The sequence below is a fragment of the Cokeromyces recurvatus genome (assembly GCF_025118155.1).
Source record: "Cokeromyces recurvatus strain NRRL 2243 chromosome Unknown BX663scaffold_1, whole genome shotgun sequence".
NCBI lineage: Eukaryota > Fungi > Mucoromycota > Mucoromycetes > Mucorales > Mucoraceae > Cokeromyces > Cokeromyces recurvatus.
This window is the reverse complement of record NW_026251387.1, coordinates 1,638,749-1,660,461: the sequence shown is the minus strand read 5'-3', so window position 1 is coordinate 1,660,461 and position 21,713 is coordinate 1,638,749. Positions and strand designations below refer to the sequence as shown.

The 21,713-nt window shown below is 32.6% G+C and overlaps 10 protein-coding genes across 10 annotated transcripts; 8 read left to right on the top strand and 2 right to left on the bottom strand.

Moving 5' to 3' along the window:
• The first annotated feature begins 136 nt into the window (after positions 1-136).
• Positions 137-844, top strand: BX663DRAFT_492997 (uncharacterized protein). The gene is made up of 2 exons (XM_051525302.1): positions 137-373; positions 444-844. Exons 1-2 carry the CDS (start codon positions 359-361, stop codon positions 633-635), a joined length of 207 nt encoding a protein of 68 aa, XP_051388091.1. The 5' UTR covers positions 137-358; the 3' UTR covers positions 636-844.
• A 1,950-nt stretch (positions 845-2,794) lies between these two features.
• On the top strand, positions 2,795-4,028 carry BX663DRAFT_20381 (fork head domain-containing protein). The gene is made up of 3 exons (XM_051521749.1): positions 2,795-3,367; positions 3,457-3,703; positions 3,768-4,028. Exons 1-3 carry the CDS (start codon positions 2,972-2,974, stop codon positions 3,887-3,889), a joined length of 765 nt encoding a protein of 254 aa, XP_051388090.1. The 5' UTR covers positions 2,795-2,971; the 3' UTR covers positions 3,890-4,028.
• A 1,265-nt stretch (positions 4,029-5,293) lies between these two features.
• BX663DRAFT_492994 (uncharacterized protein) lies at positions 5,294-5,946 on the top strand. Its single transcript, XM_051525301.1, has one exon. The coding sequence runs from the start codon at positions 5,312-5,314 to the stop codon at positions 5,579-5,581; it is 270 nt and encodes an 89-aa protein (XP_051388088.1). The 5' UTR covers positions 5,294-5,311; the 3' UTR covers positions 5,582-5,946.
• Positions 5,603-5,788, top strand: BX663DRAFT_409702 (uncharacterized protein; the record flags this gene model as incomplete). The annotated part of the gene is made up of 1 exon (XM_051522277.1): positions 5,603-5,788. A coding segment is annotated over one exon (186 nt), but the record flags the coding sequence as incomplete, so codon positions are not given.
• A 574-nt stretch (positions 5,947-6,520) lies between the features above and the next one.
• Positions 6,521-7,154, bottom strand: BX663DRAFT_492991 (uncharacterized protein). Its single transcript, XM_051525300.1, has one exon. It carries the CDS (start codon positions 6,929-6,931, stop codon positions 6,716-6,718), a length of 216 nt encoding a protein of 71 aa, XP_051388087.1. The 5' UTR covers positions 6,932-7,154; the 3' UTR covers positions 6,521-6,715.
• Positions 7,155-7,911: 757 nt separating this feature from the next.
• On the top strand, positions 7,912-8,505 carry BX663DRAFT_424437 (uncharacterized protein; the record flags this gene model as incomplete). Its single annotated transcript, XM_051522438.1, has 1 exon — positions 7,912-8,505. A coding segment is annotated over one exon (594 nt), but the record flags the coding sequence as incomplete, so codon positions are not given.
• Positions 8,506-8,562: 57 nt separating this feature from the next.
• Positions 8,563-8,879, top strand: BX663DRAFT_492989 (uncharacterized protein; the record flags this gene model as incomplete). The annotated part of the gene is made up of 1 exon (XM_051525299.1): positions 8,563-8,879. A coding segment is annotated over one exon (317 nt), but the record flags the coding sequence as incomplete, so codon positions are not given.
• Positions 8,880-11,509: 2,630 nt separating this feature from the next.
• Positions 11,510-13,559, top strand: BX663DRAFT_492984 (uncharacterized protein; the record flags this gene model as incomplete). Its single annotated transcript, XM_051525298.1, has 1 exon — positions 11,510-13,559. A coding segment is annotated over one exon (1,917 nt), but the record flags the coding sequence as incomplete, so codon positions are not given.
• Positions 13,560-14,256: 697 nt separating this feature from the next.
• On the bottom strand, positions 14,257-18,208 carry BX663DRAFT_425513 (P-loop containing nucleoside triphosphate hydrolase protein; the record flags this gene model as incomplete). Its single annotated transcript, XM_051522490.1, has 7 exons — positions 14,257-14,787; positions 14,853-15,053; positions 15,154-15,234; positions 15,289-15,687; positions 15,776-15,949; positions 16,010-16,255; positions 16,346-18,208. 7 exons carry the CDS (start codon positions 18,206-18,208, stop codon positions 14,257-14,259), a joined length of 3,495 nt encoding a protein of 1,164 aa, XP_051388083.1.
• Positions 18,209-20,106: 1,898 nt separating this feature from the next.
• BX663DRAFT_464643 (mitochondrial carrier domain-containing protein) lies at positions 20,107-21,713 on the top strand. Its single transcript, XM_051524022.1, has 6 exons — positions 20,107-20,229; positions 20,316-20,385; positions 20,493-20,513; positions 20,602-20,700; positions 20,773-21,434; positions 21,519-21,713. Exons 1-6 carry the CDS (start codon positions 20,180-20,182, stop codon positions 21,547-21,549), a joined length of 933 nt encoding a protein of 310 aa, XP_051388082.1. The 5' UTR covers positions 20,107-20,179; the 3' UTR covers positions 21,550-21,713.

The following is a 21,713-nucleotide window of genomic DNA, read 5'->3' as shown; positions in this document are numbered from 1 at the left end:
ATCAATAGATAGTAATTATAATTGCATTCTTCTTTTTTCTGTTTCTAGTGTTATTTGTCTTGTCTACTTTTACACAACTTATACTATTTAGATTTTAAAGAGTACTGAATATTATAAGAATACATTCTGGGAAGAGAGCAAACGATAATAATTATATTAGCATAAACACTAATGTCTTGATTCCATAAGTAGTATGTAGTAGTTGTCTCTTCTTTTTTGATAACATTAAATAATTAAGAATGAGAATGAACCTAATGAGTTAGTCAATACCTTAATAATCCAGATCTTACAACTAGTAGCTTTATATGTCTCCTATAGTATCCGAGATTTATTATTTGTGTATTAAGTTGCAAAACACATGCATTATAATAATCTTAAGATAGTATGAATTAAAAAAATCAGTAAATAATAATATATATCAAATATATTCTTTTAAATCTTACAAATATATAGAATTCAAAAGCGGCTGTTCAGCATATTTGACAATAGCAAATATTAAATTATATGAAATATATCTGTATTCTCTAGTATTGCAAACTTCATCTTGGCATATTTTCGTGCCCCTTTTATTGATGACTGTTTACAGCTATTCATTTATCACCGACATTAATCCTATATTTTTCTATACTCTCTGACAGGAAGGTGTATAATATATTTAGTCATTTTTTTCAACATCATCATGCCTTAACTTCGATACATCCTATATTTAAATCATGTATATATATATATATATGTATATATATTGAAAACTTAACTAAATACGATTAGCTTATAGTATTCTAGTTCTATGATACTATATATTATCCTATTTCAAACAAAAGTTATTTTAACAAACACTTTTGCAGTTAAGTTGTGCATAGCAAAACATAAGTGAGCAAATCATTGCTCTATTTTGTCTACTGTTTTCATATTACTTTTTCATTTAACTCTTCTTTGTTGAATACTTAGTACGATGTTAACTGCTTATGATATAATTTATGGTATTTATTTCTAAATTATATATTAGTATATACCGTCGAAATCATATTATAATAATAATTTATACAAGTACATTATCAATACAGGATCAGAAATTCGATATAAACAAGTCGTTTTTTTTTCATTTAGCTTTGTATAAAACTATATTTCACCTTTTTAAAGTTATTAATAAGATGTATAATAGTCATACTTAACAAAGCTGTTCTAGAAGTTTATAAACAGTCTATTTTCAATTTATAATTTTTACACATTGAAATGTCTCTACATTATGGAGGACGATAAAAAAGAAATAAGAAGATGGCGTGTATTAAAATATATTTTAGGCATACATTATTATAAAAATCAATCGTAACTATTGTATATCATGTTTTTAATCATTATTCAACGAAAACAATATAAGCTATTACTTTGATAGTTAGCAGCTTTCATATATAATATAATAAAACTTTATTAAGTTAGCAGAATAAAACGTCTACAGGATGAACAAGAACACTAATAATCTTTAGTATTGTAGATTTAATTATTGATACTTGTGTCCTGCTTTCAAAAGTAGATTGTGTAATGTAAAATGACAGATCACTTGTCCATCGTTCATTAGTATATCACAAACTTTTCTAATTTGGTAAGATTATTCTTTCTTTTTTCGTGAAACATACACTCAATGTGTACTTCAATTCATCATAAAAAGTTCCCATTCAAGTAAATGTATGTTTTATAATAAGCATCCATTTACGTGTATATTTGAAATGCCTTAATAGCAATCACAATAAGTTTATAAATCCGCTTGTATTTACATATCTAACGGTTAGCATACAAATGAAAAGGATATATCACAAAGAAATGTGCTTTATTACACAAATCGTTAAATAATATATTCCTGTCATGTTGTTCGGATGTATCAAGTGTTTACGATCATTAGGTTCTTTTTTCTTTTTTTTTTTTGAGTTACCTTCTTTTAAAGAATATATGGATATATTTTAATAAGAAGCATATACATAAAAACATAATAGAATTTAGTATATATATATAAGGCAATATATTTTGAATATTTATTTATAACTTAATGCTTCTACCATTTTTCATAAAGTCTGTTGATTGCATTCTTTTAAATATGAAACATTTTAAAACTTCTAAAAAAGGAAAAATAGGAAATTTCGTTAGTTCATTTCTCAACAAAAAAAAAAAAAAAAAAAAAAAAAAAAAAAAAGGCTATCAATCTAAATCTGGACATAGTTCTACTTGTATAGATCATAATTGATTTACATGTAAAATAACATATAACAAAACTTTTTATATGTTGAAGGAACGCTATTGATTTAGAAAGAATTCGCAAACTCCATGCAAAGTATAGAAATACATTCAAAGCGGGGAACTTATGAAAAAAAAAATCAGGGACACAATAGCCATCCGTATATTTTAGGAAATGATTTTTGAACAGTTATCTGCATTGATTCATGTGCATACAGATATGTAAAGTTTGAAGCCACAAAAATGATAATATGCGTTGCTTGAAGAATAGAACTTAGACATACAGTCTACTCTACATGTGTATACATTTATTACATTAACTGTATTAGAAGCTGAATATACTAAGAATTTACAAAACAATATATACATAATTTTATCAATGAATAGTTATATATTCATATATATGTCTATTTGTAAAAGAAAACGATACTTTATTATTAGTCCGTAAACCACGTCATTTCCTAACAATACGGTTCAAACATAAATGATTAAAAGGCACCTGATTTTTAGTTTTCACTCCACCCCCTTTTTTTTTTTAAGAAAAAAAAATTAAAGGCTGTCCAAAGGCCTTTTTTTTTCTCTTCTTCTTCTTCTTCTCTTTTTTTATAATCTCATCAGCTTATATACGTTTAGATATAAATCTATTGATCTAAAAGCGTTTGAATTTTACTATCCAATATATTTCTACGTTTCAAAGTTGTTGACGATTTATACGATTTTTATATTACATCTGCTCAATTATTTAATGCAATATTTAACATCGAAAAATATGTCTACCATACCTACCCCTCAAATTCACAAAATAAATACTCCTACGGATACACCGTGGAGGAAGTCATCAGCTCCTACTATGACAGAACAATATTTTAATAATATAATTAATAGTTCAACTAATACTCAGTCTGATTTAAATGTGAAGAGTACATGCTTATCTGATGAATCTGCCTCTTCTAAAGCTCGTGTTTGTACCTCTGATATGTGTGTGAAAAAAAATACTGAAGGAAAGCCGCCATACTCGTATGCAACATTGATAAAATATGCCATTGAGCGTAGTGCAGATAACAAATTGACTCTAAGCCAAATATACCAATGGGTTATTGATCATTATCCATATTATGCGACAGCCGGATCTGGATGGAAGGTATATTAATAAACTTGAAACTTTTATCATTATCAGTGTAACTTAATATATATATATAAATATATATTTATACATATATAATCATGTAGAACTCTATCCGTCATAATTTATCCTTGAATAAAAGTTTCGTTCGTATCCCACGTCCAGTTAATGAACCAGGTAAAGGTTCTTATTGGACTGTAGACCAGTACGCAGCTGAAACTGATACAAAAACAAGATCTTCTCGTAGTCGTTCTAATAGATCAAATAGCGATACTTGTTTAACTGGTCAACGAAATGTTAATAATTCTTGGTTACTTGGTCGTAATCCTCGTGATAATAGAACACTTTCGAAAGGTACAGATAATTATACTACCCCTTCAGTTGTAGTCCGTCGCCCATCTCATTATGATCATTTCAGTTATCCATATGGTAATTATCGTCGCAATGTTCGTCAGAATTATGGGTATCAAAACTATCAATATCAGCAACGACTTCCTTCACATGAATCTCTCTTGTCTACCAGGCATAATTCCTCTGTAACTTATAGCTTACCTTCTTCAGTTAATCAATCTTCTTCATTCCCACAAAGCAATTATGCTAACATTCAACTTTACCCATTTCAACAACAGCAACAGCAGCAACAGCAGCAACAACAGCAACAACAGCAACAGCAATCCTTTTATTCTCATCGTCAATCATGTCCTGAGTTATCTAATATTTACTCTGAAACAAATATTCTTCAAGACTTTAATACAAGTTCTGCTCCTCTTACTTCTATTGGAAGTGAACTTACACCATCGGCATGTGAAAATAAAATAATGTATTCAACTCCACAACCTCTTACTAATTACTCAACAGATATAATTGGTGATACTCTACATAAAGTTTTATTTGATGATTCTTCTACTTCTCCCATTAAAGAAAGTTCATCATTTAATGATGAGATCTTTTATAGCGATAAGAACTTTGAAATCAAACATCAAAAGGAATTACCTAGTTTACCATCACCTGTATTATCATCTTTAACTTCTCCTTCAGCCTCATCCTCTTCTTCACAAAATTTATCTGCAGCAGATCCTCTTTCTTTGGTTGCACATCACCCTTCACCCGTGACAACAGCAGCAACAGAAACCATAGCCACTACATTAATTACCCCTGAAAAAAATAGTCTAAAATCATCGTTTTATTCTACAAATTTACTGGAAAATCAGAATAATAATAATAATAATAATAATAATAATAACGGCTTAGTTCAACGAGACTCGCATATTTCGTCGTCTAATGATGAATGTAGTACAGGTACTTTGTCTCCACACTCAAAAACAGGTAAATGATATACTAAATACTTTATGCATGTATAATAACAAACAATATCATATTTTAGATAATTCCTTGGCATTCTTAGGAATAGTTCCACAACAACAAAAGGATATTTCAAGCAAAGATAGTTTAGTATCGTATTCTTCATCTTCCTGTTCACCAGAACAAAATGATTTATTCTCACCCCAACCATCAGACAAATTAGATAATCTTTATAACTTTCAACAGCAAAATGATAGTAATGTTTCATCTCAATCGTGCTCAGTTAAATATTCTCATAAAACGTTTCTTCAAAATGAAAACCAAAATATAATTATGTCTTCATATGATAATGAACGACTTAATTATAATAATTTATAACTGTTAAATACACACACACACACACTTATCGTCTGTTTCTAAAAATATATTTTATTGAAATAAAAATAATAATATGTAATTACAGCTGAAGAAAATAGGTTGGGCCACCAAAAAAAAATTTGGGCCAGCCAAAAAAAAAAAAGTTGGACACCTATTTGAAAATGGGACAACCAATAAAAAACTAGGACGCTTATATTTTTATTCATTTCCTTGGCATCACATTAAAAGCTCAATGTTGTTCTTTTTCCTTTTCTTTTATTATTCTTTTTTTTTAAAAAAAACATGAGCATTGACGATAGTCAAGTAGTTCCTATAATCGTTCAATCTTACATGGATTGGGAAGGACCAGCAGCGATATACGCAGAAGGAAAATTAATAAGAGCACAAAAGGCTATTAATTTTAAAGAGACCTCAACAGCGCGAGGATCTTACATAACAAAAAACGAATCAAAGGTAGTAAATTTAATTAACATAATACAGGAGTTTGAACATATGTCTATTAGAGAAGCGGCTTCTAAGATAGGACTGTCAAAGTCAACAGCCGCGCGTTAAATCAAAAAATGGAATGAATCGACGAGCAACTCTGATCTAGAAGATATTCCTGACACTTTCATTCCCAAGGAGCACAAAGGTCGAAAGCAAATTCTTAAAGATGTACACACAGTATTTATTTTTGAGTTATTAGCAAATGAGCCAACTCTGACAGTCGAAACTGTTACAAATCGACTTCGCGAAAACTTTACTGAAATTCTAATCACCCCGAGATCAGTAGCAACCCACATGAAAAAAAAAGTGTCGTCTCACTTATAAACGTATTGCACCACAATATTTTGCACGAGACAACGAAGAAACTATTATCAAAAGACATAATTGTTGTGATTGTAGTAGCCTTTATAATTAAGTTAATAGAAATAAACCATCATTTATTATATAATAAAGAGGTTATTCAAATAAAACTAATATATCGCGCTTCACAGCATAATATTCATTCTACTCTCAGTTTTGATAATAGTCATTGTTTGAGTATTCGAGCATTAAAAATAATTATATACATTATATTATGTAATAATAATAATTCAATAGGATTATGACCGTTATATTCAATTACATAATTATTTATAAGTCATACATATTATATATAGATAGCTATAAAGATAAATATTGTTATGTAATAATATCTTATAGGATAATAATAATAGTAGCATATAAATAATTGGTATTGTTATAGCTGACATATTCACTGTGAATTAATATTGACGCGTCGCTTACCCCAGAAATAATAATTTAATATTTTTAGTAACTGCGACAGCTCAGGCAGAAAAGAATAAAAATAGATCTTATTGTAGGCAGAATTATTCGGAGAAAATATTTATGACTAATGCTTTATTATAGCAATATTTGCTTATCCAAATCATAGTTCTATTAATATCACTTACCTTGCAAAAACATATAAATAACCCTTTACTTTTTCACATAATTTTTCCTGGTACAATTTTTTGTATTTTTTTCTTAATAAAAAAACTACGCGAAGTTTTCACAGACTTGTCTTTTGTCTTTTCCTCTTTCTTTAACTTTTTGCTATCAAAACAATAATGAAGTGAACTCTTGGATTATCAGAGAGTTAGATTTTATTAATGATTGTGTGTTTATTGATGAGGCTGGATTCAACAGAAACATGCATCGTTCTTATGGTTGAAGTGAAGTTGGAACACCTTGCAAAATCCAAATTGAAGCAAGTGGGCCAAACGTGAGTATCTTAAGTGTCATTTCCAAATACGGTGTTGTTACTCTTTCGCGAAAGGAAATCATCGCTACAGCAGCAGCAGAAAAGAAGACAATGATTAGATGACACGCCAATCGTAAAAAAAAAGGCACAACTTGTAATGACTTTTTAGAATTCATAGAGCAAGTTCTCACTACAATTGATGCAGCTGGTATGGATTACAAGTATTTAGTACTTGACAGTGCATCCATTCATAAGTCTCATATAGTGCAAGATTGGGTGGAACAACGAGGATATCAGATGGTTTTTTTTTTGCCACCATATTCTCCATTCTTAAATCCTATTGAGGAGTTTTGGTTCAAGTTGAAGAATATCATAAACAACGATCATTCTTCAGTCAGGCAAAATACTAAGATCAACGAACGTATTTGCAATGCATCTGTTCACATTAGCAAAGAGGACTGTCAAAGTTGGATAAGACACTCTGTCATGAGCTGACTTATAATGTTGTGTTTCATGATTAAACGTGCGGATCATAAATTTACTTAAGAAATTCCATGGCTCTTCCCGCTAATAATCAGAATAGTACCTTTCAGGGTCCGCCCTCCTTCCTCCATCAGAGGAAGACATGGGTACAAGCCATTTCAGGAGGATCATCTGCAGCATCTAGCTCATCAGCTAGCCCGTCGAGACGATCCCCCTCACACTTGCCCGGTAATGGATCTGGAACATCCATGCCTTGTTGTATTTGTACATAACATCATAAAGATATAATAAAACATAAATGTGAACATTCATTACACAATAATATTGTATAAAAAATATATATATCATTATGTCAAATATAAATTATGTAATTATTAAATGTAAAACCTCCAAATGAAACCCTGATTAAATTAGCGATGTGTGAAATATACTACCAGATCATGATCTGTATCATGACTGTCGATAATGTCATAAAGAGGTCAATATTTAACACAACACCAATGAAATAGCATCTATAAATATCATCTAGAACTACCAAGAAAAGTATAAATAGCCAGATAGTTTTTACAAGAAGAATATTTAGTTTTTTTATATTTAATTTTTTTCTAATAAAAATTATTCTTACTTGTGCCTGTGTCTCACGATTTAGTTTTGTCTTCTTTACCCATACAACATGCCTCGAGCTGATTCGCCTCCCCACATTGATCACTTTTCGAACAAAGTGATCCGCCCCTTTTTGACTGGATCCTTTGCTCACTCCATGCTCATCGATATTACGATTGTTGAAGATCAACAAAAAATTTTTTTGAAAGAATTGGATCACTTCTGTAGTGGTAAACTACATCTTTGGGGTGTTTCTGACAAAATCCGAAAGGACTACTCTCGTCTTTTTGCCGAGATCGCTGTCAGCCCTGAATTATATCAAAAGTTTAAGGTTGAACCTACTTTTAGTCTTCCTTCCTTCCCTGCTCCCTTCGCCGCATATCCCTCTCTTTCGCCCTCTACCAAGATAGTTAAAGTCTCCTTCTCTGGGCTCCCCTTCCAATATGGCCGTGAAAGTGGGGGTTCAGATGAATTGTTCGCTGATATGCCTTTCAATCTTGCACCCTTTGGGGAGGTCATTGATTGTGGTTTCGTAATCGGTAGTAGTGGGCTTTTTGGTGGTGGTGGCTACGCCGTGCTCGCCCTATCTTCTGATAGCGAAAACCCAAATGTTGCTTTGACACACCGTCTTAATTGGTCATACGTTCCGGTCTCCTACCCTTCGAACACCGCCTTTCCTAGTTTCTCCGGTATCGAAACAGCTCCTGCTACCCGTGATTACATGACAGTTCTTGCTACATGGGCCTCTATGCCTCCTTATTGTCGATACTGTCATTCCCAAGAGCATGCTCTGATAGACTGCGACTTACGTAAAACGGCTACTATCTGCCATTTTTGTAATGCTCCTGGTCATATTGCAAAAAACTGTCCTCGTCGTTCTGAAGTAAAGAAATCTAATTTGGCCAAGAAGGCTCGTAAGGTCTCTAAAGTAACTTCTTTAGTTGATCGTCCTCCGGTTATTGTAACTAATCCGGTTCCTTCTTCTGCTGATGTTATTGCTTCTGCCTTAGTTTCTTCTCCCGACCATACTGTCATCATGTCTTTGGAGAAAGAGGAGGTCTTTGCTGCCGCCTCATCTCTCTCACCCGTATTATCACAAACACCACCTGAGCCTGCTCTAGTTTTGCAGCACTGTAGTAGCACTACGGATGTCCCGTCTTCTTTGCCTCCTATTGATATGAAGGCACACGCCCCTCCTCTTCCAGCGGTTCGCCGTTCCACGCGTCGTAGTCAGGTGTCGGACGGCGGTATTCCAACATCCCTCGCGCCTGCTACTCCCACCGGTCATCGCTCTGCCACTGTCGTGTGTAAACACTGTCATCTTCCAGGGCATTCACGCATAACTCACAACGATTGCCTCAAGAACCTGAAGAGGGCCAGGTTAAATATGAATATTCCAAATGAAAACATAGCACCTCTCAAAGACCTTGACGATGCTATGGATACTACCGAAGATAATGTTCCTCTGATTGAGGATGGGGAAGCTCTTTCCCAATAATATATATAATTTTATTTTATTTTTATGATTTTAGAACCTAACATTAATTTTATTGATGATAATTCTCCAATTATTGTCCCCCACTCTACTAATATCTCTACCGACACTCTTTTACCTCCGCCTCCTTCTACTTCTACTTCTACTTCTAATTCTTCCTTTACTTCCGTGAATATTGGTTCTCTCAACTGTCGTGGCCTTCCCAAGACTGCCGATTCCTCTATTCGCGGTGATTTTATACGTTACTTACGTACTCGCTCTTTTGACTTACTCGCTCTACAAGAAACTCACGCTTCTTCCTCCTCTATGCAGGATATGTTTCACTCACAATTTCAGGCTACTTCTAGTCTATGGTCTTCTCATTGTGGTTTGGTTTCATTTTCTGCTGATCTGTCATTCTCTAACTCTTTTATCAGTCCCTGTGAACGTGTTATTTCTACTACCGTCTCCCATACTTCTAATTCTTTTGATCCTATTACAGTTACCGTTGTCTATTTTCCTGCTTCTCGTACTGAAAGGTATTCGTTTCTATCTGATTTACAACAAAAGTATAGTTCAACTTTTCTTGCCTCGCCGTCTCGTACGGTCCTGCTAGGTGATTTTAACTATACCTATTCTGCCGGTCGTTCAAGATTAGCTCCATCTAATTGGCTTTCTTACACTGATGCTAACTTTACCGATGGCATCACTTCTCCTGGTTCTGTCTCATCTATTACTTTTCAAAGAGGAATGTCTCAGTCCTGTATTGACTATATCTTTGTCACCGCTGATCTCTCCTCTTCTATTAATTACAGTAAATGCTCAACGACCTATATTAATCCAACCTGGTCAGATCATTTTCTTTTGTCTAGTCATCTTCATCTTCAGGCTCCCATTTCTACCTCTTCGGCTTCTGCTGTTGGTAAAGGTCTATGGAGGGCTCACCCGAAACTCGCTAGAAACTCTGCTTTTAAAAAACGATTACGTGTCGCTCTCACTAAATGCGTTCAATCGCTTGATTCTACTCTTACCGCCGCCGAGAAATGGGAACGTCTTAAACAATGCACTGCTAATATTTGTCGCTCATTTTCTCGCCGTCAAGCCTTCAATCTTGTTAAAGCTGAAGACCTACTTCATAAAAAACGTTCTGGTTTATCCAAAAAATTACACGCTGATCCTTCTTTGTTGCCTGTTGTATCTCCTCAATTACAAATTGTGGAACAACAATTGGCATCTATTCAAAAGTATCATGTGGAAACTCTTGCCTTACGTTCAGGTATTCGTTGGCGTGAGTTGGGAGAACTCTCTCCGGGTTATCTTAAACGAACTGTTGCATCCCGCACTGCTCGTCAATTGATTCCTCCATTAATTCATCCAACCACTCAATCAACCTGTACTACTAAAGAAGAAATGCTAGAAACTGCTTCATCATTTTATCATGATTTGTACTCACCAGATAATGTTAGTCACGATGCGATTGACGAATTATTATCATCAATTCCTGAATCGCTTCGATTGTCTCGTGCTGATGCCAACTCTCTTGTTGACCCCATCACCTTTGATGATTTATTGTTGGCGTTCTCTCGCACTCCCAAAAAGTCTTCTCCGGGTATGGATGGGTTACCATATGCTATTGTCCGTTTAATCGTCATTCATCCCGATTGTCGTGAAATCGCTCTAGCTACTTTTAACAATGCCCTCTCGTTTGCAGATATCCCTGACTCTTGGTTAAATTCAAGCGTGACTCTATTAGCAAAACAAGGTCTTCTTGATCTACTTCAAAACTGGCGTCCGATTTCTCTAATCAACACAGATGCTAAAGTTTTTACTCGTATCCTCAGCTCACGTATCATTGGTTCTGCTAATGATCTCATTAATCCCTTTCAGACTGGTTTTGTTCGTGGGCGGTTTATCGCTGATAATGGTCTTTTGATGAAACTTATCATGGATCATTCACGTTTTTCAAACTCTTCAAGTATTGGATTACTACTAGATCAAGAAAAGGCTTATGATAGGATCCATCCTGTGTATCTTCGTACTGTTCTTGTTCGTTTTGGATATCCTCTTCAACTTGTCGATTGTATTGATAAACTTTTTTTTGGTACTCGTCTTCATATCAACATCAACGGTTTTCTCACTGATAGTATTTGTCAACGCCGTGGTCTCAAACAAGGCGACCCACTTAGCCCTATTCTATTTAATTTAGCTTTTGAACCACTTCTTCGTAGTATTCAAAATGATATTCTGCTGAAAGGTTATGCATTGCCTAAATCAATTTCTGGTCCTCACTTGTCTGATTCTCTGACTGCTCCTGTTAAGCTAATGGCATACGCTGATGATGTTATTTGTCTTTTAAATTCCCCTGCTGAATTAAATCGACTTCAATTTCATTTATCGCTATATTCCCTGGCTTCTAATGCTCGTATCAATTATAATAAGACCGAAGTTATTTCTTTATCTGGTTCCTCTTCCATTTATGACACCTGCTGGCGGACAGCTTTGCACTCTCATGGTATTTCGGCATGGCATGATTGTCGTTCTTCTCTACCAGTTGTATATCTTGGTTTCCCTCTTTGCTCCTCAACCAAACAACGTGATTCTTTTCTTGATAAGATTTTATCGAACATCAAAATTGCTTGTGACATTCATCGTCTACGTCTTTTATCTGTTCGAGGTAGATCTACTGTTCTGAACTCTTTGATTCTCAGCAAACTTTGGCATGTTCTTCGTGTGTTGTCCGTACCAGCTTCCTTTTTTAAATCCGTTCAGTCTATCATTTCAAATTTTATTAACTTTCGTATCTTTCCCAAAGTTAGTTTCAATACTGCTTGCTTACCGCGATCTTTGGGAGGTTTAGGTCTACTTAATCCGTCTCTTCAACAATCTGCTCTTCAACTACGTTGGTTATACCCTATTCTTTCTACTTCAACTGATGACCTTGATTCTAATGACTCGGCTATCAGTGGTTCTATCGTTCTCTCACGAATTATTTCTTTCTTGTATTCGCAAGTTGAATTGTATTCCGACGGTCGAATTTTCCATACTCCTCCTGCCAAATTAGATCATCGTTTCTTCTTTTTGTTCCCTCACCGTAGGCCTCCTTTCCTCCGTCAACTGACTAGTTCTCTATCACTTTTATTCAACGCCATCGACATGATTCCAAAACCATTCTCAGATGTTGTTGTCAGTGCTGCTACTTGTCTAGAGATCCCATTTTCGTCACTGGTTATTTCCTCATCAGAGCCCCTACGCCGATCTATGGCTTCCTTAACTAGTAATTATGGATACATTTTCAATAGTGATGATGGAAATTGTCTCCGTCCTCTTCAAATTACGGAAATTCTTCACCATCCACGACTTACCAAACAAGTTTTAAAGCGGGTTAAAAAAAACGAAATTATTTTAGCTCCCTTTTTTATTCGTTGCTTTATTCCAACTAGATTCGCAGGTTCTGGTCAATTCCCTTTCACTCAAGTTTCTGACCATCAAGTTGTTGACATTTCTCCTTTTCTGAAAGATCTTGGCTTTTTTCGTTCCCCTGGTACACCTACAACCCCTTTTACCACAAAGAAATTTCGTCGCATGTGCTCACAATCACATTTATCCTCTCCTCTACTCCCACCACCTTTTTCCCCAAAAATTTCTTTCCCTTGGTCTCAGTTTTGGCAACTGCCCCTTTCTCATTCTGGTAGAAACATCTGGTATCGTCTGATCCACAAAAAAATCCCACATAAATCATTCCTTCATCGAGTTATGCCGGCCTATTTTCCAACATCCACCTGTCCCATTTGTTCTGATCCAGTTGAATCATTTGTTCATTTTATATTTACATGCCCACCCAAATTAGCAATATGGCAACACATGTGGTATATGTACATTGATCCTTCTGATTCCTCCTTTTCGCTGGATACTCTATATTATGCTCTGCATACCCTTCACGTTCCTTCTTCCTCTCTCACTTTAGTTTTCTCTCCTCTCACTGCTATAGCTGCTACTCTCGAAGCGATCTGGTTGTCCCATTGGGCCTCTGTCTTCAATGACACGCCATTCACTTCTGCTACAACTATATCTCTCCTCACTACCAAAGCTCTTCGAATACGCCAAGAATCTCTTCTTTCAAATGGCATTCCTCATGCTCCTCTTCCTCATTTTATGACAGACTAGTGTTCCTTATTGTCACTATATGTGGTTCCCCTTAACATTTTAATAATTTAAAAACTAAAAACAAACAAAAAAAAAAAAAAAAAAAAAAAAGCAACCATACTTTAATAATCCTAAAAACCCAAAAACACAGTTGTGACTATCCTTTAATTTTTACTAATAAATCAGAGACTCCGTCTCCATATAAACAAAAAAATACTTAAGAAATTCTATCTAGAATCTCCTGAATCTCTCTTGATCCGCTCTATCTAATGATATTAAAATCACTAACACTTCATTATCAACAAAATACCTTATTCGGTCGTAACTAACACTTTCCTGATTCACATCTTATCTCAGACTTCTTTAACAATTCTTATAAATACCCCATCAGTTTGAATTCATAAATAAAATAATTGACTTTAAAACTATTGTTCGGTCTCGTTGACTCTTTTTGTCTTAATATTATTTTTTTATTTTCTATTTTTATTTGATATTTTAAAAGAAATATCACAAGCTGGCCCAACCTATTTTCTTCAGCTGTAATATAAGCTACGCCTTTTTTTTTATCTTCAGACTTGCTATTATGTCCATTCCCAAATAGAATTGTTTTCCTTTACCCATTGCTGCAAAAGACATAATAAAGCCCAATTATCTGCTGATTCGGGAGAATCATTAAAAGAATTTATAATACTATTTGATGGACTAGGATTGATTATTTCGTCAATAGTTAATATAACTACTTTATACCTAAATCCAAAGAATAGAATTAGTGTGTGTTTATTAATATACTGTTTTTTTTTACCTTGCCCGTGACAGTGCTACGTTCCATCGTCGAAAATCACGTAAAAATTCATAGTTTTTGAACTTTTTATTCACACATGAAAAGCAAGCAATCAATAAATTGCACTCTTTTCCTTGCATCTTCTCTACAGTATCTATAGAAATATTATTTGCTTGAGGTAGTAAATTAACTCTTCTTTGAATAGCTACTCGTTGCTTATGAAGTGGAGTAACTATCATGACATTTGTTTCATCATCATCTTTTTGATTAGAATGAGATGAATCTCTATTGTAGATTTTTAAATATATTTCTAATAATTGCTGAACAATTTTAGCTTCTGTTTCGACCGTATCATCCTCATCTTTGTTATCGCATTTTACTTTAACAAGAGATATAGGATGGCAAGGATCTAATATAGACTTGATCAATTCAAGTTTTTTTGTTGTATTCATAACAAGCGTCCAGTTAAATTGAATATCATTCTCTGGATAACGTGATTTGTATTCTGAACCATAAATATGTTGAAAGAATTCATTTAACTTCTTATTCTAAAAAACATAAATGTATGAAAATGGAAGGATGGTGATTGGTATTAATTATTATTCATCCTTACCATTCTCCAATTTTCTTTTAGCTGCAATGTGCTGGGTCCAAATTCATGTAATGCATTTTTTTGTAGCAAAAATTCCCGAGCAGGTATTGCATAATTATCTTCAGTACGCATAAGGCATTGCTGAATCGATCCATATAATAACGGTTCCTGTAAACATGTATCAACCTCGGAATAGTTATTTTTCACGATGGGACCAAGTTGCTACGAAAGGATATATATTTGTTTATGTGTTCATATTATGTAATATTTTTTTCTATTTTTTTATTTTATTTTTTTTTTTTTACAAACATATGTATCTTACTAAATGATCGCCTGCTATAATAAGTTTACCACTAGGTTGTTTCAGACAGGAGATTGCTAATAATGCATCGGACACAAGTAGCTTAAAAAAAATAACTATTAATACGACATATAGACATATAGATATAGATATTACTTGCGAACTTTCATCTATAATCAGCATATCGAGTTTTTCAAATCTTTTCCATTTATCCCTTATCTTCCCCCATCCCCAAACAGTAGCTCCAATAATATATACTTTTATTGGAGTTGTTTTCTGTAACTTGTTTTTGACCGTAATTGAATCCTTCCAAGCCGTATATATTATTTTAGAGCTCAAATCTGTAATTTTTGACGAATTAACACAAATAATAGAGAATAGATCCTGAAGTTCATGCCGTTTTTGTATCTTCTCTATTCTTTTTAGCAGATTTAGAATAGCATCATTAGTAAATGCCGTTACTCCAATCATTAGACTCCTGTCCTTATTCTCTTCAGTAAGACATTTTATATACCAGTTAGTAAATAATGCCAAAAACTCAGTTTTACCAGATCCCTATACAAAACAAGAAGAAGTCAATTTGTTGAAACAAAAAAAAAAAAAAATGAAAAGTTTCTAAATATTCCAGGTGGTAATTGCTTACAGGTGGGCCCCAGACAATTTGCAACCTTTTCTTTAAAGCACTAATTGAAATATCCTTTTGAGAAGTTGACATACAAAATTCATTTAGAAGATTACTTGCTAACTTGTTATTGCTAAAATCAATTTCGTCTTGTACATTTTTTACTGCCCAGCTATTTGGATTATTGATCAAACCCTAATTCAATATATGAATTATTAGTTGAGCAAACTCAATAAAAGAAAAAAAAAGTCTTACAGTAATATTTTCTATTTCACTATTATCCATTCGTTTTAAATTGTTTATTGTTTGAATAGTTGTATAGTTAACGTAGCGCCTATAAAGCCTCCATCGTATTATTCCATCCCTGATTGATTTTCCACAAAGAGTAATTGTATCGTTTGTAACTTCTCTAATATTAACAACTTTAACAGGTACTCTACAATACGGAAGATTAGCGCCCATATAGAGCATATCAGAAAAATTTATAGCTTGTATAATACCCTTTATATATACATACATATATAAATATATACATATAAAATTAATTAGTAAATAGATGCATAGTCGTATAAAATATTTAAACCTTTTTACCTCTCGTGTGTCTGGAACAAGTATATATTGACAAAAGTTATCTTTAATTAAACAATCGAGCTTTTGTTGAGTTTGAGGCCCATTTAAAAGCTCAGTAATAGAAAATATAAGATTCGATTTGTATTGATCAATGGGGTGTTGACTACGAAACTCAAGAACTAAACCTCCCAAATTACGACTGTTATTAGGATGTTGATCATATTTCAAGGTGGATAAGTCTCTAATACGATCCATTCTAATTTGGTCACAGTCCTTCATGCATTCTAATTGCTTAAAAAAGGCTAATTTTGCGAAAATAGGATTATTATAGGTTTGTACTGTTGGCCAGCTAAATGGTTTACAAGGCAGTGGGAATAAATTTGTATGAGTGTCAGACATGTATTCATTTGCTAAACTCCAGAAGGTGTTCATAACCCCTAGTAGCATTACAAAACGAAGTTTAACCATCTTTTTAACCCTACAAGGCTTATGTTCTCTTTTCCATTCATAGTAAATGTATTTTGGGTCAGCTCCCAAGAAAGAGCTAACGTTATCGTAATTAGATTTTTCTGAAAATATACTACTAATATCATACATCCATTTAGTAACATCTGATAATCGATAATAGTTTGAGATTCCCAAAGCAATATTTTGCTGCAAAAGTGATTCAATACTAACAAATCTAGGGACATAAGAAGTAGTTAAAAGATCGTCTAATTCTGGAAAATGAACCATATCAGATAACTTCAATAATTGTATATCTCGAAAGAGTGTAATTAAACATCGTGTAGCATTATGTACGATTTGGTTCCTTTCTTCTTCGTTCAAATGAACAAGATCTTTTCCTTGTGATTTTACCAAGTCATGAAGGAAAGACTTTATTATTACTTTTTCCTTTTCACTATAGACGTAAAATAGACATCTTGATTTGTTTTCATCCATATAATCCAATATACGTGTTAAATTAGACACAAAATGGGTAGAAAGTTGACTGATAGCCATTATGCTATCCTTAAAATAATCGCTATGACCAACTGAAAAATAAGCATTAGTAACCGTTTTACCAGAGGAATCAAGGACTTCAATGCCATATACAAAGGGCTTTTGTAAGTATAAATCATTCTGCATATAGATATAAATAGAGTGATCTAAGTCTTTAGCAATAAGGACACTAGGATACCCTAAAAATCTAGGCCTTTCATCTTGATAAGCATTCATATATTCTTCGTATTGACTCTTTTGCATTTTCGATGTTGTTCCTGTATTGTCAATCTTAAGGTTACCCATTAATTTTCCGAGATCTTCTATGTCTGTTGGCTTATCAGTTATCATCTCTTTATTTAAATAGGGTATAGATCGTATAGTTCCTTTAGCCTCTGATTCACAACGACTCAAGAAAGGACAGCCTTCACATTTCTTACTCAAGACCCAAGTAGGTTCAGATATCGTTGATATATTTACTAGCATTTCCATATATATATACTTTATTTTACTCAATGCAAAATCAATATGAAATTTTTCAGGCTTGTCAAGGTCATTTGGGAGCCAGACGCCTCCCCAATTATCAATTTCTAAATCACGAATATCCTTGATAAGGTAAGATAGGAAAAGGGCATAAGAAGTAACCTGAAATTGATGCGTTCCAGAGATTTTACTAGAAGATTTAGCATCAATGATAAAAACTTTCCTTATTTTACTATCTTTATCTCTGTGAATATATAAAAAATCAGGTATAAAATCTTTAATACGATATGACGTGGTATTATGAATGATATCCGAGTAAAATGATTCTGGTAACGAACATCTAAGTTGATAGAGATATTTGCCAGGTTCTGCTTCTTGAAGCACCTTCATAAAATCTTTTGTTTTAGAGTGATCAACCATTTGTAATCGATGACGTTCAAAAAGTTCTTGTTCAAAATCATTTCCTCGATTGAAATGAGCAAGCGTGTGAAGATTTACTTTTTTATTTTCTTTTTCTAAATTTTTCAGATTAGCAAGAAGATAAAAATGTTTCTCACAATCATAATAAAAACTGTTGGCTAATGTTGAGACTGAATACTTGACTAAAGGCTTTGTAATTGTCTAAAAAAACATTTTAACAAATAAAACTATATGTGAACAGAGTAGTTATTATTTACATTCGATTTCAGATTCTCTTCCATAATATGTATATAAATATGTATATATATTTTTTAAAAAAAATAAAATAAAATAAAAAAAAGAAATAAAATAAAGGCACATCATGTCGTAATGGGGGTTTTTTTTTATAGAGTACAAATATGGTTAAAGTTTAAGGTCATTGCGAACAGGGAATAAGTGAATCGGATAATCTATTTAAGCGAATAGATAAAATATATTGTAATTCAAGTAGAAAACTCCTCTTTTGCTTTGTTCTAGTGTATGGCTACTTGGAGATAATGAAAAAGTATTGTTGAGCGGATAAGGAATAAATCTTTGCAATCTGATTGTACAGATTTTTTATATGTAAATAATGATAATTATATTTAATGTTAATACAAGATCTTAGAAAAATTATTATTTCTTGATTCATACGTCAAATATTACCGATAGTCCTAGTCAAAGGCCTATTTTTCTTCGTCAAATATAGAATAAAACATTGCTAGTATATCATAAATGGCTTTTGGAACTTATATAAACTTTACTGAATAATGTAGTGAATACCTTTCTAACCCTCTATATAGGCAAATAATTGACCATTTTTGATAAAAAAAAGGGGGGCAGCTGGCAATGTTCAGCTTACCCACTTTATGACGATCGATTAATCTACTATAGTGAATAGTAATAACAGCCTTCATTCTACTTCTTCGGTGACTTGTAAATGAATGCCAAATTTCATAGAAAAATATATTCTTGTTAATGAATGAAATAAAATCAAAGTCTGCATCATTTTGAAGCTTATTCAAAAAGTTAAATCTAGAGAAGATGTAAGTATGTATGATAGTGATGTTAACCGTTAGAAATGGTAGATTCAGAGTTTGTTAACATATGTATTTCTACCAACAAGTATTATTAATTGAATATCTGACGGACAAAATATCATTACAAGATACAAAAGATTCGAAGATATTCATTATATATTAGACATATCTATTATATTAGCTGGAGAAATATCCTATTTATTTTGGTATGTGTAAGCAAATAATCAAAAATTAACCTGTGAGAAAAAAAAAGTATAGTCAACTTTTGAAGTTTACATATGAAAAGTGAATGATAAACATACTTTTCTGAATAAATAAAAGAAAAAAAACAGTATATAGCGTAGTAGAGAACGCATGATGATATAACTAATAATTTTTTCTGAGTTTCTTGGATAAAATGAATTAACTAGTAATGGGTGTAATTAAGCTTTTGTATCATAGTATTAAAAATAAATTTATTCAAAGATTTAGTGTACTATGGCCACAAGAAACATGTCAATTAACAAATAGAGTTTTATCTGGAAGACTTGCTGTTTTTTTCTCTTGTGGAAACATGTAAATAATTTATTTCAATATACAATTTAATTATGTTAATTAGCCTTTATCATTTGAGTTTTGTAAGCTGTAATCCATGATTTTTTTTTTGTATTTGTGTTGCTCATTAGGCAAATAAGGCTATTGAAGCGGATTGGCGGACAGTGACTAGCTATAAGCACCCACATAGATTCAAAATAATTTTCCCCAGAAAATTCAATTTTCTTTTTCCCCACAATCGGAGATGCATAGTACATAGGCCATTTTTTTTTTTTTAAGTTTAATTATTCCTTTTCTTTTTCTTTTATTAACGTTACTTTGTTTTTTAATTTATATAATATATACACAAATATATAAATATATTATATAAGACTTGAATATGTCATCACTTACTGTAGAGACTATTGAAATTACAGAAATCAAACCTGGGTAAAAAACATATTCACTGATTTAAACTGTTTGATCTATCATCATTTTTATTTAAAATCCCCGCTTATTTTTTTTCTTTAAAAAAGTATGTCGCAAGCTGTTAAGGATTGCATAAGTGGTACTGTAGGAGGTATTGCCCAGGTTCTTGTTGGCCAAGTAAGTCATTTTTATTCAACTACAAATACGTGTATATAAAACTTTTTCTGTTTTCGTTTATTTTTAAAATAATAATCATAATAATACACAAATATACTTTATTTAAGCCTTTTGACACGGTGAAAGTTGTGAGTACAAAAAAAAAATAGTTCTAATGATGCCGTAATATTAGATCAAAGGTTCTAACATTATTATTTTTTTTAAAAAAAATATTAGCGTCTTCAAACACAATCAACTACATCACCGTTATATACAGGCATGATGGATTGTGTTAGAAAAACACATTCTAATGAAGGCTTTAAAGGTTTTTATAAGGTATAAAATTTTAAATGGAAATTTTTAATACTTGTTTGTTGGGAAAAAAAAATTCAAATAAAATAAATATAGGGTACTATGACACCTTTAATTGGTATTGGCGCTTGTGTATCCATTCAGTTTGTTGTACTTGAAGCCATGAAACGTTATTTTACTAGAATGAATCATAAAAAATTACAAGATGGTGAATTTTTAAGCAATGGGCAACTTTATTTCTCCGGCGCAATTAGTGGTTTAGCTAACTCGTTTGTGTCAGGGCCTGTGGAACATATACGTACAAGACTTCAAGTACAGATAGGTACGGGCTTTAATGGGCCTTTTGATTGTATCCGTAAAATCTATCAATCTTATGGTATTTCTGGTATCTATAAAGGTCAAGTTATTACAATGGCACGTGAATTTCAAGGCTATGGTGCATATTTTTTAGCGTATGAATACCTCGTTCAAAGGGCTATGAAGGAAAATAATTTAAAAAAACGCTCTGAATTACCTACCTGGAAAGTATGTGCTTTTGGAGCTGCAGCAGGCTATGCTATGTGGTTTACTATTTATCCCATGGATGCTATTAAGTCTAAAATTCAGACCGATGGTTTTGATACTCACACAAGACAATATTCTTCTACTCTTGATTGTGCTCGTAAAACATTTGCTAAAGAAGGTGTACCTGGATTTTTCAGAGGTATCGGCCCATGCTTACTTCGTGCTGCTCCTGTTAATGCTGTAACATTTATGGGGTAAGAAAGATAATGAATGCAATATGTATTAAAAAAAAAAAAAAGCTATTCTATTTTCTGGTACTCAGACATATTTTATTATAGATTTGAAATGGCCATGCGTGTTTTATCATAGAACTTCATAAGTCATATTAATATTCAGGAAAAAGAAAAGTAAATATTTACCTTCACATGGTTATTGAAACGTAGACATATGATTCTGCTGAATAAAGTTGAAACATTCTATACACATAAACTTTTAAATAGAGAATACTCTTGCCAGAAAATACATATTTAAAT

Bases quoted from the DNA above. Each gene is read 5' to 3' on its own strand.
- BX663DRAFT_492994 (XM_051525301.1), top strand. From the start codon at position 5,312: ATGAGCATTGACGATAGTCAAGTAGTTCCTATAATCGTTCAATCTTAC.
- BX663DRAFT_492991 (XM_051525300.1), bottom strand. From the start codon at position 6,931: ATGAATTCTAAAAAGTCATTACAAGTTGTGCCTTTTTTTTTACGATTG.
- BX663DRAFT_20381 (XM_051521749.1), top strand. From the start codon at position 2,972: ATGCAATATTTAACATCGAAAAATATGTCTACCATACCTACCCCTCAA. The intron at 3,368-3,456 runs GTATATTAATAA...ATAATCATGTAG, and splicing joins CAGCCGGATCTGGATGGAAG to AACTCTATCCGTCATAATTT. The intron at 3,704-3,767 runs GTACAGATAATT...TGATCATTTCAG, and splicing joins TAATAGAACACTTTCGAAAG to TTATCCATATGGTAATTATC.
- BX663DRAFT_464643 (XM_051524022.1), top strand. From the start codon at position 20,180: ATGTCATCACTTACTGTAGAGACTATTGAAATTACAGAAATCAAACCT. The intron at 20,230-20,315 runs GTAAAAAACATA...TCTTTAAAAAAG, and splicing joins ATTACAGAAATCAAACCTGG to TATGTCGCAAGCTGTTAAGG. The intron at 20,514-20,601 runs GTGAGTACAAAA...AAAAAATATTAG, and splicing joins CTTTTGACACGGTGAAAGTT to CGTCTTCAAACACAATCAAC.